The following is a 15,473-nucleotide window of genomic DNA, read 5'->3' as shown; positions in this document are numbered from 1 at the left end:
TTGCATATGATTAAAATTCTTCATTGACATGCAACAAAATTAGAGGAGGAAGTAGGATTTCCTTGTGGGATGAGGGCTCAGAGCTATTCTGATTTGTTAAATCCAGACTAGCCATACTCCTTAGTCTAAAGAGGTTTTGGGAAGAGAAAATCACTATCTACTGCTAGAATTGTAGAAATTTAGTGAATCACACTGATTCCCATCTATGACTCAAATTTGGATCTAGTTTGGTTCCCTTTTTATTAAATTATGGACCTAGTCCAATTTCTGTCTTATGAGAAAGCTTTATTCAATTATGAAAATTGTGAGAAAACTTTATTGCATTGTTTGAACCTAGCCCTGTGTGGCTGGGAAGCTGAACCTACCTCTACCTATTTCTTGGAAACCCATAACTAAGAACCTTGGTCATGCTGACCCAAAACCTAGTCAAATCCAAAGATAGATCCAAAGAGTTATGTCACAATTATAAAATCTTAAGCAACTCATATGTCTTATTTGAAAACTGGCCTTGTACTGGTCAATCAGTTACTGTTTCCTTGTTCTTTTGATTAAAATAGATACTTTGGGGGGAATTGGGTCATCTCTTTTTCGGATTCTGAATTGTACTTGTTCACTCTCCCCCTGCAAATTCAGAAAGCCTCACTCTTTCCTCCAAATAGAAATCAGATTACCTAATTTGTCTTCTGGTTTATATCCTATTGTTTTCTTTTAATGCATAAAAATCTGTTTCCTTCTGTATTCAAAATCAGTGCTAAGATGAGGAGGCCTGGTCCCAATTTGTTATGCAATTGGCATGCATTACTTAATAAATTGATATACTTGGAAGCTCGAAACTTTGCTTCCTCAGTTATTTCAGACTTTACCTGCCCCCCTATAAACTATAAGAATTTGGCACTTCCCCAGAGGTCTGGTGTTTGATAGCACACACAACCATTGGGGTGAACAATAGATTCCCCAGAATCTGATTCTTATTGGGAATAGGACAAAGTTATCAGTCAGCAATGCCATTTACTGATTAATTATAAAATGAGAGCATTGGACTAAACAATATCTAAGGTCCCTCCTATTGTAATGACTATTTGACTCAGAAACATAAGAACTCTTCATCCCAGCTACCTCTATGTGAATTACATTCCTACATAAATCTAGTGTTCCAATCTTCAGCTCAGATACTTCCCAGAGTCAAACCTCCAGGACCATAAGAAACATCAGAATTCAGAGTTTTCCCATTAAACATCAGATGCTTTGACCACGATCTCTTTTGGAGAGGAAAAAAGCCAGCTTTACTCCACTGGAATATTTAACTGTGACATGGTAAATAATCACCCCCTGGGAAACCAGCTTCTTCTAAGAATCCCAAATTCCCTTCTGGATGAGATTATTTAAATGTCCAGTCCTCCAATGCCACTAGCCACTGTTTCTTGGTACTCTATTCCCCAGAAAACCTCTGGCCCCAAGAATGGATAAAAACCTTCTTTCCTCAAATTAAACTGAAACATGGTAAAAGGTTTGTTTGTTTGTTTTTTAGTTATTAAAATAATTAAGGGGGGGGCAGCTGAGTAGCTCAGTGAATTGAGAGCCAGGCCTAGAGATGGGAGGTACTAGGTTCAAATCTGGCCTCAGACACTTCCCAGCTGTGTGACCCTGGGCAAGTCACTTGACCCCCATTGCCTAACCCTTACCACTCTTCTGCCTTGGAGCCAATACACAGTACTGATTCTAAGATGGAAGGTAAGGGTTTAAAAAAATAATAAGGGGAAAAGTAATATAATATGCACAAGTTTAGACTGTCAAATTTAAAAATATTGCGTGGCTAATAAATTGTTCATGGAGCTATGAACTGATACTCCATTCTGGAGAGCAATCTAAAACCATGCCCAAAGGACTATAAAAACTGTGGATACTCTTTGACACAGCAACACCACTACTAGGTCTGTATCCCAAAGAAATCAAAGAAAAAAGAAAAGGACATGTATGTACAAAAATAGAGAAGTTCTTTTTGTAGTGACAAAGAATTAGAAACTGAGAGGGATGTACATTAACTGGGGAATGGCTAAACAAATTGTGATATATAATTGTAATGGAGTACAATAGTACCTTGATACACAAGCACCTTAAGTCATGAGCAATTTGTAATACAAGCAGTCACCTCTGAGATTTTTTTTTTCTGTCAGAGTGGATATTTGAATCAGGAGCTTTTGCCTGTGGGAGGAGCTTGAGCTGGATGAGGTAATTAGTACAATTAAGATTAAGGAAATGTTGAGGACTTGGGGGAAAAAAACTGAATAGTTTATTGAAAAGACACACCCAGAAAAAGTTGCAATAGGTCATGCATTGAAGCTGTGTTCCACACATCATCAAAATGTTCTGAAAGGGAGGAAGAAACAAACTTCCATGGAAAGGTTTCTTTTGAAATAGCCTCTAAGTGAAATCAAGGAAAATGTGGCAAAATGGTCAAAATTCAATGAAGAAAATGATAAGTTAAAAAAACGCAATCGAGTTTAGTAATAAAGTTATATATCATAAGATCAATTTTGCATTTAAATGTAGCATCACTTCTTAGAGATTTAAGCAATAGTGCATGAAATGAAAACTTTCTCCACCAGCATCTTCACCTGATGTTGAAGGTAAATAACATTTCATAAGCATAATTAGCATAAGAAGTGTATTTCTTTGCATTCTCTTATCTATGATTATTTGTAAAGTACATTTTCATATTTAAATGTACATTTAAAAATTCGTGTAGTTTTTGGGGGCCAGAATGGGTTAATTGCATTTCCATTAATTTAAATGGGGAAATTCAATTTGACACATGAACAAATTGAATTACAAAGCTTGGACATGGAACTAATTAAACTCATGTGTCAAGGCCACTGTATTACTATATCATAAGAAATGACAAATGGGATGAGTTCAGAAAAAATTGGAAAGGCTTATATGAAGTGATGTAAAGTAAAGTAAGCAGTACCAGAAAAACACTGTAACAGAAATATTGTCAACTGTGAAGGACTAAACTATTATCAGCGATGCAGAGTTCCAATGGAATCACGATGAAAAATACTATCCACAGCCATAGGAGAAACTATTAGAATCTAAAAGCAGATCAAAGCATACCATTTTCCACTTTATTTACATCATGAGTATTTTCTGATATGTGTGATGTGTCTTTTTAATGGCATGAGAAATATGGAAATATAGATATCATTGAAAGAATATATGGTCCCTATCCTTGGCTCAGGCCAGTTAAGAAGTAAATACTGTACAGGGCTCAAGATATTTGGATAGATGACAAATAGTAAGACCTCCAGATGTTTAAAGCCATTTTGATTCACTTGAACAGATTCTATTCTCATCCCTGAGCCATGTAAATACCTGGATTAGTGATATGGAAAAATTTTAAAACAAAAAAAGAGAAACTCATTTGAGTAAATGGGTTCAACAAAGTATCTTCCCACAAGGAATACGATGACATGGGTATAACTGGTAACTAAAGGAAAGTAATGATGGAGGGGGAAAGGACCAGTCAAGAGAAAGTGGTCACAACCTGAAGAGAAGAAAGTTTCAGGAGTTTGGGATTTTGATTTCTGTATTTTTTGCTCATTCCAAATGGAAGAGATGGTCTCTAAAGACTGGGAGACTCTAGAAATTCACTGGAAAACTGAGAGACTAAGTGCTAAGGAGCTATGAGAAATAGAAGAATGGAGAAGGGGAGTGGGTGGAGTTAAGACAAGGAGACATGGAGATAGGGAGGCAAAGAGACACACTTGATAGAGAAAAGGAGAGGAATAAGGGAAAGGAGAGGGAGAGCAGAGGGGAGAGAAAGAGAAATTTTGTACAACCACTTTCCTTCAGAAGGAGAAATCAGCTAAGCCAGAACCCAGACAGCTCAGAAATAAGTCTTCACAATCAAGTGAGTTTATGACTCCATAATTTACATAAATCTTTAGGATTAACACTAACCAAAGATGATATTCCTATAAACCAATTTGAATTAGAAAGTATACACATTTTGTCTGATCCTCACTACAATCTAGGAAAGATAAGTATAACTGGCATTCTTTTTATTTTTTAGGCATTCTTTTTAAAATGAAGAAACAGAACATAGATTAATATACCTGTCAGATCTATGGGAAAGGAAGGAATTTAAGACCAAACAAGAGATAGAGAGGGTAGCTGAGTGGCTCAGTGGATTGAGTCAGACCTAGGAGGTTCTAGGTTCAAATCTGGCCTCAGACACTTCCCAGCTGTGTGACCCTGGGCAAGTCACTTAACCCTATTGCCTAGTCATTACCACTCTTCTGCCTTGGAGCCAATACAGTATTGACTCTAAGACAAAAGGTAAGGGTTATTTAAAAAAAAGAGAACATTACAAAATGTAAAATAATTTTGATTATATTAACATTTTATACAAAAAAAACTAATGTAACCAAAATTAGAGAAGCAATGAACTGGGAAAATATAACAAAAACTTCTGACAAAGGTCTAATTTTTCAAATTTATAAGGAACTAAGTCAAATGTACAAGAAATCAAGCCATTCCTCAATTGACAAATAGTTAAGGGACAGGAATAGGCAGTTTGCAGATAAATTAAAACTATCAATCACATGAAAAAGTGTTCTAAATCCCTCCTAATTTAGAGAAAGGCAAATCAAAACAACTCTGAGGCACCACCTCATACCTAGCAGATTGGTCAGTATGCGAGCAAAGGAAATGTTGGAGGGGATGTGGCAAAATTGGGACATTGCTGATGAAGTTGTGAATTAATCCAACCATTCTGGAAGGCAATTTGGAATTATGCCCAAAGGGCATTAAAAAGAATGCATGCCCTTTGATCCAGCAATACCACTACTGGGTTTGTACCCCAAAGAAATAACAAAAAATGGATGTAAAAATATATTCATAGCTGCGCTCTTGGTGGTGGCAAAAAATTGGAAAATGAATTGGTGTTCCTTGATTGGGGAATGGCTGAACAAATTGTGGCATATGATGGTAATGGAATACTATTGTGCTGTAAGAAATAATGAACTGGAAGATCTCTATAATTGGAAGAACCTCCAGGAACTAATGCAGAGTGAAGTGAGCAGAACCAAGAGAAGATTGTACACAGAAAGTAAAACACTGTGGAATGATCCAATATAATGGACTTTGCTACTAGTAACAATATAATGATCCAGGACAATCCTGAGGGACTTACGAGAAAGAATATCCATTTTGAGAGAAAGAACTGTGGAAGCAAAAACATAGAAGAAAAACATATGACTTTTCACTTGTTTATATGGGTATATGATTTGGGGTTTTGGTTTTAAAAGACTGCCCTACTGCAAAAATGAATAATATAGAAATTGGTATCAAGTGATAACATTTGTATAACCCAATGGAATTGCTTGTCAGCTCCAGGAGAAGGGAGGGAAATAAAATGAATCATGGAAACATGGAAAAACTTTTTTTTTTAATAAAAATTTTAACTGCAAAAAGATAGAAAAAAGCTTAGGTGTTTGGTTTGTAAAAAAAAAAAAATAGGACTGAACTGAAGGAATTCTATGGGAACTGGAACAACCTCCAGGAATTGATGCAAAGTGAAAGGAGCAGAACCATGAGAACATTGTACAGAGAGACGGATACACTGTGGCACAATCTAACGTAATGGACTTCTCTACTAGCAGCAATGGGACAGTCCAGGACAATTCTGAGGGACTTATGAGAAAGAATGTTATCCACACCCAGAGAAAAAACTGTGGGAATAGAAACATAGAAGAAAAACATATGATTGATCACATGGTTTGATGGGGATATGATTGGGGATGTTGACTTTAAACAATCACTCTATGGCAAATACTGATAATATGGAAATGAATTTTGAACAATGATACATGTAAAACCCAGTAGAATTGCTCATTGGCTACGGGAGGGGGGAGAGAGGAGGGGACGGAAAGAACATGAATCGTGTAACCTTGGGAAAATATTCTAAATTAAATGATTTTTTTTAAATGAGGAAACAAACTTAAAGTGAAATGACTCACCCCAGGTCACACAGCTAATAAATGTCCAAGAGGGGATTACTCAGGTCTGTAATGAATTGGAAGTCCACCTTGCAGGCTCTGTTTGAGGTTATTTTACTAGAGTCGATTAGAAGCAGCTACATGGTACAATGGACAGAGTATAGGGTCTTGGAGTCAGAACGTTACTGTGTTCTCCTGGGCAAGTTGCTTAACTTCTTTTAGCCTTAGTCTTCCCATCTGTAAAATAGATGTCTACTTCACTGGATCATTCTGAGGATAAAATTAGATAAAATGTCAACCTGTACAAAAACTCAGACCAATTAACTAATCAGTACATAAAAAGAAGCATTTATTCCAGATCATGAAATTGAAGTCTAACTCAACCTCACACTTCAGGCAGAGATGTCTAGAGAGGGAGGGGAGAAGGGGATTCTTATAGATCATAGTCATGGGGGGAAACAGCAGGAGGGTGTATACTCGAATATAGAGAACAGCCATATTGCAGAAAGGGAGTGCTACAGAAGTGTCCTTGTGATTATCTCTGTCCAGAAATAGGGGTGGTTAGAAACTGCTGGAATATATGGGAGTCCAGGGACAGTTAGAAACTACTGGTTCAAGCAGAGATTCCCAGAGTTTGGTTGGGGGTTGTGGAGAGGGTTAGAAACTGCTAGTCAGAATAGGGTAGATTCTGCAGATTCCCAGGGGTGGACAATATGCAAATCTTAAAGTATTGGCTATTAAATGTTATTCACTTTAGGCTTTCTGTTCCACTTTTCCTCAAAAAAAAAAAAACTTTCCTATATTAATACCATAAACTTACTGCTTGCAAATAGAGAATTAGTCTCTGTATACTATTAATACATACAAGTTTTCCCAGGCTTCCTATTTGTGGAGCTTTGAGCCAAAATTTTAAAATTCCACAAAGTATACCTGGACCTTTTGTATTGGGACAGAATCTTTGACACTAGGGTTAATAACTTTAGCACACAAATGCAACAAGGGTCATTTTAAGCTTTGTAAATCCATGTATTTTATCCTTATAATCATGGGCACCATAAATTTTAGCCCCTTAAAAGTAACTCATGGTTCAAGATTTAGATGTTCAGATCTTTAGACATTCAAAGTTCTCTCAAATTAACCATTGGCTTAGCATCTACCTTGTACAGTAGATATGCCTGCCTTCAAGTAGCTCAGAATTCAGTGTTGTGGGTGTTTCCCAGTCTGATTTCTTTGAGGGGCCAAGGAGAATCTCATCCATCATCATCTGCAAGGCTAGAAGACAAAAAATGAGTAATTGGATTAGAAATAAAAGAAATTTGTGTGCTAAGGAAGGCTGCTCCCTAGTAGTAGCTACAGCTTCTCAGTGAACCAAATTGGGTTTTTATAACTTTTTAGGCTCACTTAGAGTACATTACTTGGAGTACAACAGCTTTCTGTGGCAGAAAAGAAATAAGGGAAGTATTCAAGCCAGGGGGGTCACAAGAACTTCTAATGGTCAGATTTGTCCCTGTGGGAAATACAGTTCTCTGTGGTTAGTCTTATCAGGATTCCCTATATTACCAGGAAGTTTTTTTTTTTTATTCAAAGATATTTTATATTCCTAATTATGCATAATAATTTTCAACATACATTTTCTAAAATGTTAAGATCCAAACCCTCTCCTTCCTTTCTTTCCCTCCCCACCATTCAGAGATGGAAAGCAATTTGATCTGGGCTATACATGTATTATCATATAAAACACACTCCATTTTGGTTTTATATATATATATATGTATATATATATGTACGTATGTATAAGAGCACACTTATACAGAATCAAAACACCAAAATAAAACTAAGTAAACTGATATAAAAGATAGCATGACTTAATCTGCATTCAACTCCAGCAGTTAGCAGGTAGCATTCCCTGTCATAAGTCCTTCAGAATTGTGCCAGATCATTGTATTCTGAGAGTAGCCAAGTCTTTCATGGTTGATCATCACACAATGTTGCTGTTACTGTATACAAAAAGTTCTCCCGGTTCTGCTTATTTTACTCTCTATCAGTTTATGAGGATCTTTCTAGCAAGAAAATTTTTTAAGTATTAGAGGTCCCTTTTAAAACAGAATCATTTTTGTTCATACTTTTATTGTCAGTTAAAGAGGGAAGTCAAGTACAAACCCTATATATAGTTTCCTTGGTCTCAAAGGTTACTCCTCTTTATAGGGAGAACATTTCTCTAAAACTCAACAGTACTCATGTTCATCTACATTCATCACACCAGAAAAGGGATATGATATATAACTAGTCAGAAGACCTGGGTTCAAATCCCCACCCCATGATGCTTATGTGACCTTTACCAATTAGCTAACTTCCCTTGACCTCAGTTTCCTTATCTGGAAAATGAAAAGGTTGAGCTGAATGGTCTCAAAGATCCTTCCTAGTTCTAGATAGCTTACTGTTTAGACTAGTATTCAAAATAATACAATGTAAATACAGTAGAGAGGTACAAATAAACTATGTGAGATTCAAGGGAGGAACAAGTCATCAAATGGAAGGGTGATAAAGATAATAGAGAGATTATCACTTAAGTTAGATTTTAAAGGATGAGTAGGGATTCAATAAAAACAGAGAATATATTCCAGGGATAGGAAATAGTGGGAAGAGGCAACATAAACAGAGGCAAGGTACAAGATGAGTTTAAGGCATCAAGTTGTAAAAGTTTACTGCAGCATGGAGTATATAAGAGGAAGTATTATATATTTAACCTAGTATAATTTATACTAGAAAAATAGTTTGATGCCAGACTGAGTAAGGCCTTGAATAGTAGGCAAAGGACTGTGAACTTTATTTGGTTGACAGCAGGGAACTACTGAAGTTTGTTTAACACTGATGTGACATGATCAGATCTAAATTAAAGAAAGATTAGTCTGGCAAGGGTGTTAAAAATAATGGATTAGAGGCAGGAATATAAAGATACTGTACTAAGGGCTGAGAATATAAAGAAAGGCAAGAACCATTTCTGCACACTCCTGAAGGACTTATGTGAAAGAACTATAGGAATAGAAATGCAAAAGCAAAACATAAGATAAGCCATCATTTATCACATGTATATATGGGTATGTGATTTGGGGTTTAGGCTTTTAAAAAATCACTCTATAGCAAAAATGAATAATATGGAAATAGGTATCAAGTGATAACATTTGTACAACCCAGTAGAATTGTTTGTTGTTTCTGGGAGTGGGGAAGAAAAGAAAATATCATGTAAACATGGAAAAATATTTTTAAATTAAATAAATTCTTTTTAAAAAATACATCTTCCCCCACCTATTCCACCCCCATTCCTGCCCTCATGGAAGACACACCAACTGGGAAGACAATTGGCAAACAACTAGATGAAAACATCATGCCAATGTCCATAAAGTAAGAACTGTCTGAGTATAGATATCCATTACAGATAAACTGTTATCTCTTCTCTCTTAGAAGCTAGTCTAAAAAAACAAATTCAATTTAAAGAACTGAGTTTATGCATTGTGGCACTGTAGGCAATAGTTTTTGGGTTTTTTTTTTAACCCGTACTTTCTATTTTATTTTTTTCCCATTTGAATTAGTTTATTTAGTCAATTTAGAACATTATTCCTTGTTTACAATAATCACATTATTTCCCTCCCTCCCCTCCACCCACCATTCCCGCAGCTAACTCAAAATTTCATTGGGTATTACTTGTGTCCTTGATCAGGACCTAGTTCCATGTTGTTGATGTTTGCACTAGGATGTTCATTTAGAGTCTACATCCCCAACCATATCCCTTCCATCCATGTCATGTATTCAAGCAGTTGTTTTCTTTGGTGTCTCTACTCCCACAGTGTTTCCTCTGAATGTCAATAGTGGTTTTTCTCGTAGATTCCTCCAAGTTGTTCAGAGTCACTGCATTGCCACTAATGGAGAAGTCCATTACATTTGTTTGTACCACAGTGTATCAGTCTCTGTCTACAATGTTCTCCGGGTTCTGCTCCTCTCACTCTGCATCACTTCCTGGAGGTTGTTCCAATTCCCATGGAATTCCTCTAGTTTATTATTCCTTTGAGCACAATAGTATTCCATCACCAACATATACCACAATTTGTTCAGCCATTCCCCAATTGAAGGGCAGCCCCTCATTTTCCAATTTTTTGCCACCACATCCTTACTTTCTATTTTAGAATCAATACAATGTATTGGTTCCAAGGCAGAAGAGCTAGGTAATGGGGGTTAAATGACTTACCCAGGATCACACAGGTAGGGTGTGTCTGAGGCCAGATTTCAACCCAGGACCTCCCAGCTCTAAGCCTGACTCAATCCACTGGACCTAGCTGCCTCCAAGAGCTAGGGTTTTAACTAAAACTGGAAAAATATTGGGAGAATAGATTGGTATAGGGAAAGACTATCCATTAAGGAAACTATAACAGTTCAGAAAGAGGATGAGGACTTGAACTATGGTGGAAGTAGTGGTAATAAAGAGGTTCCAGAACATAGAGATCTCCAAGAGGTAAAAACTATCCAAAAATTTTAAAAGTGATTCAAAATTTGAAGCAAGTGAGAATACATCAAAGATGACTTAAAGGTAATGAGCCTAGGTGGCTAATATCATTAATGAAAAGAGAAAATAGGAAGAGGTAGAGATGGGGAGGAAGGTCTTGGGGATAGAATATTTTCTATTTTAGACTTGTTGATTTTTCTAGTTGAGAATATCCAGATAAATATCTCCAGAATTCTAAAGGAAGAATGGAAGGTAAGATGGAGATCAGAGGGTTTTCTGCATATAGGTGATAAGTGAAATAGCTGGAACAGAGATCACCAAGGAAAGAGAATGTTTTAGAACAATGGGGAATGCCACGTTTAAAGGTCAAGAGGACGATGAAAAAGACATTAATAAAAAGCATAGAACATACTGGCTAATACAACATAACACTTCTGGGATGAGATAGGCTAAGAAGTTGTGAAGAGCCTAGGGAGATTTTATATATTTACATTCACACACACATACATACATATCAGCCTCAGGTGAGGCATCCCAGATGGGATTCTTTTCCCAGACTTTTCCGGGGGCTTTTGTGCCCCAGGGCTCTTTATCCCAATTTGTCCCTCTCAAACTTTCCAGTCCCTAAAAAGGTTATTAGTCAGCTGAAGCCGGTTTTCTGCGCTGTCTCCCATTCCCAAACACAGAGCTCGTAGGCATAGGAGATGAACTGCGCAACTGCGCAGAAAGGGCGGAGCCCTTCCGAAAAGACGGTGGCCCTGAGGTCTGCGCAGGCGCACAGAGCACCAGCCGCTGCAATGAGGGTGCTAATAGGTGAGCCGCGCTTGGGTGGGGAGGGTTTCAGTCTGAGGAGGGGAGTTGGGTAGAGGTTAGAGGACCTTGACCCGCAGCAATCCCAGGCGGTGACCCGGACCTCGGCCCCTGAGGGCAAGAGGCTGACCTTTTCCTGCCCTGCGGTCGCCCCTGCAGCCCCGGAAACAGCTGAGAGGAGCGGGATGGGAGTTGGGGAGAGAAGGGGAGGGGTTGGAGGAGGGCTGGGAGCAGAAAAGAAAGAGGGAGGGGATGCGGGGAGGGAAGAGCCCCGGGGAGGGGCCCTGGAAATGAGAAGGGGGAGGATATCGTAGCTAGAGGGGATGGGCCCTGCGATTTGGGGAGGGCGGAGCTCCTGGGGAAAGAAGGGTAAACCTGGAGAACTAAAGGAGGAAGAGGGAGGAGATGAAGGGGAGGGACCTAGAAGATTGTAGTCTGGGAGAAGAGGATCCTAGAGATTGAGAGGGGAAGCCCTGGGGATAGAGCCCAGGTGAGGGCCAGGTTGCTTCCTGTCCAGGCGGTGGAACGGGCTTCATTGGGAAGGCCCTGACTCACCTGCTGCACTCCAGAGGCCATGAGGTGACTGTGGTCTCCCGCCAGCCCGGTGCCCATCGGATCACTTGGGTATGTGTTCTTGTGGCCCTACCAGAACAATGTCCCCACCACCACCACCACCACTACCACCACCCCCGACTTTGCAGTACATTATCATCCTGGTCATTAATTGTTGACCATCAAAAATATAAACTATCAAAACTTAAAAGTAAAATTGGATTTTTAAAAGTTTAATTTAATCATTTCCCTGGTAAAGATGGTACATAAAAACCCCACATTTTAAGAAATGTTTTAAAGTACAAGTCTGCAGTTTTCTCATGGTAAAGACACTGCCCAAGTAATAAGAAACACCCTTTCTTTCCCAGAAGACAAAAGTGGAAGAAAAATGGGGAGGCAATCAGGAAGGGCCCTGTTGGAGCATCTTTTCCTTTCTTTTCACAGAATGAGCTTAGCAGCTCTGGGTTGCCCCCATGTGATGCAGTGGTCAACTTGGCTGGAGAGAACATCCTTAACCCCTTCCGAAGGTCACTCTAGGAAATTGGGAAAGTATTCTCAGTAGTGGAGGGAGGGGATTTAAGGGAGTCCTCAAACATCCATTCTGACTGAAGTGAACTTTATGGAATAATGGTTAGGGAATTTTCAAAAGGAACAGGCACCTTTAACAACTCAGGCATCCCCTTCTAGGCCCCTCTCTCACACATGTATCCATAGGACTTATTGAGGGAATTGTGGGTAGAAAGGGGTATTAACTCAGTCTTCAGGAGGGAAAAAATGGTCAGAAAGCACAATGTTAGGTAGCTTGAGATAAATCCCTTCCCGTTGTCTACAGGTGGAATGAGGCCTACCAGAAGGATCTACTCAGCAGCCGTCTAGATACTACCTACATGTTGGCCACAGCCATTACCAAGGCCACACAGCCCCCCCAGGCCTGGGTCTTGGTCACAGGCACAGGTATATCATAGCCCTTATCTCCCCCTTTGAGGGAAATTAGAGAGGGCACAGAACCTACACTACCTAGGTAAGACCAGAATCCTAGTCTTAATGTTAATGGCAGGAAGTTACACTTTGTCCCCTGATAGAGGTATATAGCCTCTTGCCCTACTGCTGCCACTATGGAACTGTACTACTCAGAAAAGGATATTCCTTTCAACCTCAGACTACCTTTCCTGCACTATATTTCACATCACCATACACATGTAAAATAGGCCCAATAAAATGATAACTTTTATATTTACCTGAGGTAGTCCAAATCAGAGGGAAAACCTGCAAGGTTGGATTCTCTCATCAGAACCAAGGAAGACAGTGTACAAAAGGATGAATTTTAATGTGTGGTATCCCTTAAGGAGGTATCAGGATATCCTTGGAGCCCTGGGAGATATTATAGGACCTATCTAACCAGTAAGAGTGAGAAAAGCAAATGTTGAAATTACTTGTAAAGGTAGAAGAAATGGGTACATTTTTTCTCTGATAGCTTATTACCAGCCCAGCCTGACTGCAGAGTATGATGAGGACAGCCCTGGTGGTAATTTTGACTTCTTCTCAAACCTGGTGTCCAAATGGGAAGCAGCAGCCAAGATCCCTGGGGATGCCACGCGCCAGGTGGTGGTTCGATCTGGTGAGGGGGCTAGGGTGGGTTTGGAACATTTTAGGATTGGAGTGGAGGGTTTAGGGAAGACATTTGGGAAATGTGGGTATAGGCTTCAAGGGAAAAGTAAACAGCTCAGTTTTAGGGAATCAGGCTTTGGGCCAACCTTTCAGGGCAAAGGGGTGGGAGGGATGGTGGACCTTGAGACCCTAGTGAATAAGAAATAGCAACCAAATTTCTAAAGGCTATTTCAAAAGACTAAGGCAAAACAAAATGAAAGAATGGGGAGTACCTTGATATCTATCAATCTAAGGAGTAGAGTAAGGAAGCTGCTATCAATTTAAGGAGTAGAGTAAGGAAGCAATAAAGACTACCTAGGAGACTGTTAGACCTGATCTTTATAATGTTCTAACATGTACCAGGTGTCGTGTTGGGCCGTGGGGGTGGTGCCATCAGCCACATGCTGCTGCCCTTCCGCCTAGGCCTTGGTGGGCCTATTGGTACAGGCCAACAGTTCTTTCCCTGGATCCACATTGAAGACCTGTCAGGGATACTGGCCCATGCCATTGAGAAGAGCCATGTTAATGGGATCCTGAATGGGGTTTCCCCAGCCTCCTCTACTACCAATAGCGAGTTTGCCAAGGCCCTGGGTGCCGCTGTGGGCCGCCCTGCCTTACTCCCTCTGCCCAGTCCTGCTGTCCAGGCAATCTTTGGGCAGGAACGTTCTGTAATGCTACTGGAGGGCCAGAAGGTGATACCTAGGAGGACTCTAGCCAGTGGCTATCAATATGCCTTTCCAGAGCTGCTGACTGCCCTGAAGCAGGCTGTGTCCTGAAGGCACTTAAAGGTCATTTTCTGATAGGAGCATCCTGTACAGAACCTGATATGGTAGATGTGACTAATTCCTTAAGCATTTTGTTGAGGCTCTGACATTCTGTGTGTGTGTGTGTGTGTGTGTGTGTGTGTGCAAATACCCACATAGGTATTCAGCCTCTTGGTCTTATTATATTAGATAGATAGATCACCTTTTTTTCTATGTGCACCTTTCTTCTCTTCCTCCACAACTAATTCTGGGGATAATGAGCAGATGGACTTCTAGTCTTCCCTGACCTTAGTTCTTTCCCAGAAATCTTTGGCCCCTCTCACAAAGTGGACCCTAAGTAAGGGGGACCCATGAACAGCATTTGGAAAGGGCAACAAAAGGAATTTAGAGGGAGAAAGGGGCTGTGTATAATATGCCATATAGACAAGTCACCTATTTTAACTAGCTTTTATTTGTATTCTCTGGCCTACCCCAAGATTTCTTACATAAATTGCCAGAATTCTTACATCTATACTGGTCCAAGCTCTCCTAATTAGACTGATCTTAGAAGGCATTGGCCCTTCCTTGATTCCTTCTTCCACATAGGAGTTACGCTGCATAATACTTTTTTGCCCTCTAAATTCCTTTTGTTGCCCTTTTTTCCAAATGCTAGTAAAAAAATCCCTCTCTCTTCCAGGGGCCTTTTAGTTGTCCTAGAAAGCAATGATGTCTACCTCTCCTAGGCAAACTCCTGGACAAAGAATGAAAACCCATAGTTAGTCTGTGCATTTATAAAGTTCTTTTATCACTTTACTTTCATGAGAGGATTGAAAGTCATCCTCGTTTTATAGATGAGAAAGCTGAAGCTTAGTTTAAGTGACTTGTCCACAGTCACAAATGGAAGCTGGAACAGAAAGCCAACATAACCACAATGCCTGAATTAAAATGAGGCTAGAAAAGAAATGACATATTTACAAATACTGTTTATAACAAGTCTTTCTGTGGGTTGATCATTCAAAGCACCAGGTAGTTATAGCCCAGCCCTAAGTGGGATAATTGTTAATATATACTTTATTTTGTAAGAATTACAAGAATAAAACTTTAAATGTTATAAATAAAGCACTGAAACTATCTAGACCTTAAATGGGAAGTGTCAGTTTGTAAGGCATTCAAGATTTCCCTAGAGACATAAACCAAGAGGTGATCCAGGTACTTGAGGCAATT

General features: G+C 39.4%; 1 protein-coding gene and 1 long non-coding RNA gene across 3 annotated transcripts; one reads left to right on the top strand and one right to left on the bottom strand.

Moving 5' to 3' along the window:
• Positions 1 to 6,097: 6,097 nt before the first annotated feature.
• Positions 6,098 to 11,148, bottom strand: LOC103105169 (uncharacterized). The gene is made up of 3 exons (XR_460757.3): positions 11,009 to 11,148; positions 7,157 to 7,271; positions 6,098 to 6,269 (listed from the first exon to the last, which is right to left on the bottom strand). It is a non-coding gene; the product is annotated as an uncharacterized LOC103105169 (long non-coding RNA).
• Positions 11,149 to 11,201: 53 nt separating this feature from the next.
• SDR39U1 (short chain dehydrogenase/reductase family 39U member 1) lies at positions 11,202 to 15,393 on the top strand. Of its 2 annotated transcripts, XM_001369641.5 has the most exons (6): positions 11,202 to 11,310; positions 11,825 to 11,931; positions 12,304 to 12,386; positions 12,692 to 12,813; positions 13,334 to 13,477; positions 13,870 to 15,393. In XM_001369641.5, the coding sequence occupies exons 1-6, from the start codon at positions 11,202 to 11,204 to the stop codon at positions 14,280 to 14,282; spliced, it is 978 nt and encodes a 325-aa protein (XP_001369678.2). In that variant the 3' UTR covers positions 14,283 to 15,393. The 2 variants fall into 2 exon arrangements, with proteins under 2 accessions (XP_001369678.2, XP_056666112.1); XM_056810134.1 differs by lacking the exons at positions 11,202 to 11,310; positions 12,304 to 12,386 and having other exon boundaries at positions 11,321 to 11,931.
• The last annotated feature ends 80 nt before the right edge of the window (positions 15,394 to 15,473 follow it).

Source organism: Monodelphis domestica, chromosome 1 (genome assembly GCF_027887165.1).
Source record: "Monodelphis domestica isolate mMonDom1 chromosome 1, mMonDom1.pri, whole genome shotgun sequence".
Lineage (NCBI taxonomy): Eukaryota > Metazoa > Chordata > Mammalia > Didelphimorphia > Didelphidae > Monodelphis > Monodelphis domestica.
The sequence above is the reverse complement of the archived record's forward strand: the minus strand, read 5'-3'. Positions and strand labels throughout refer to the sequence as shown.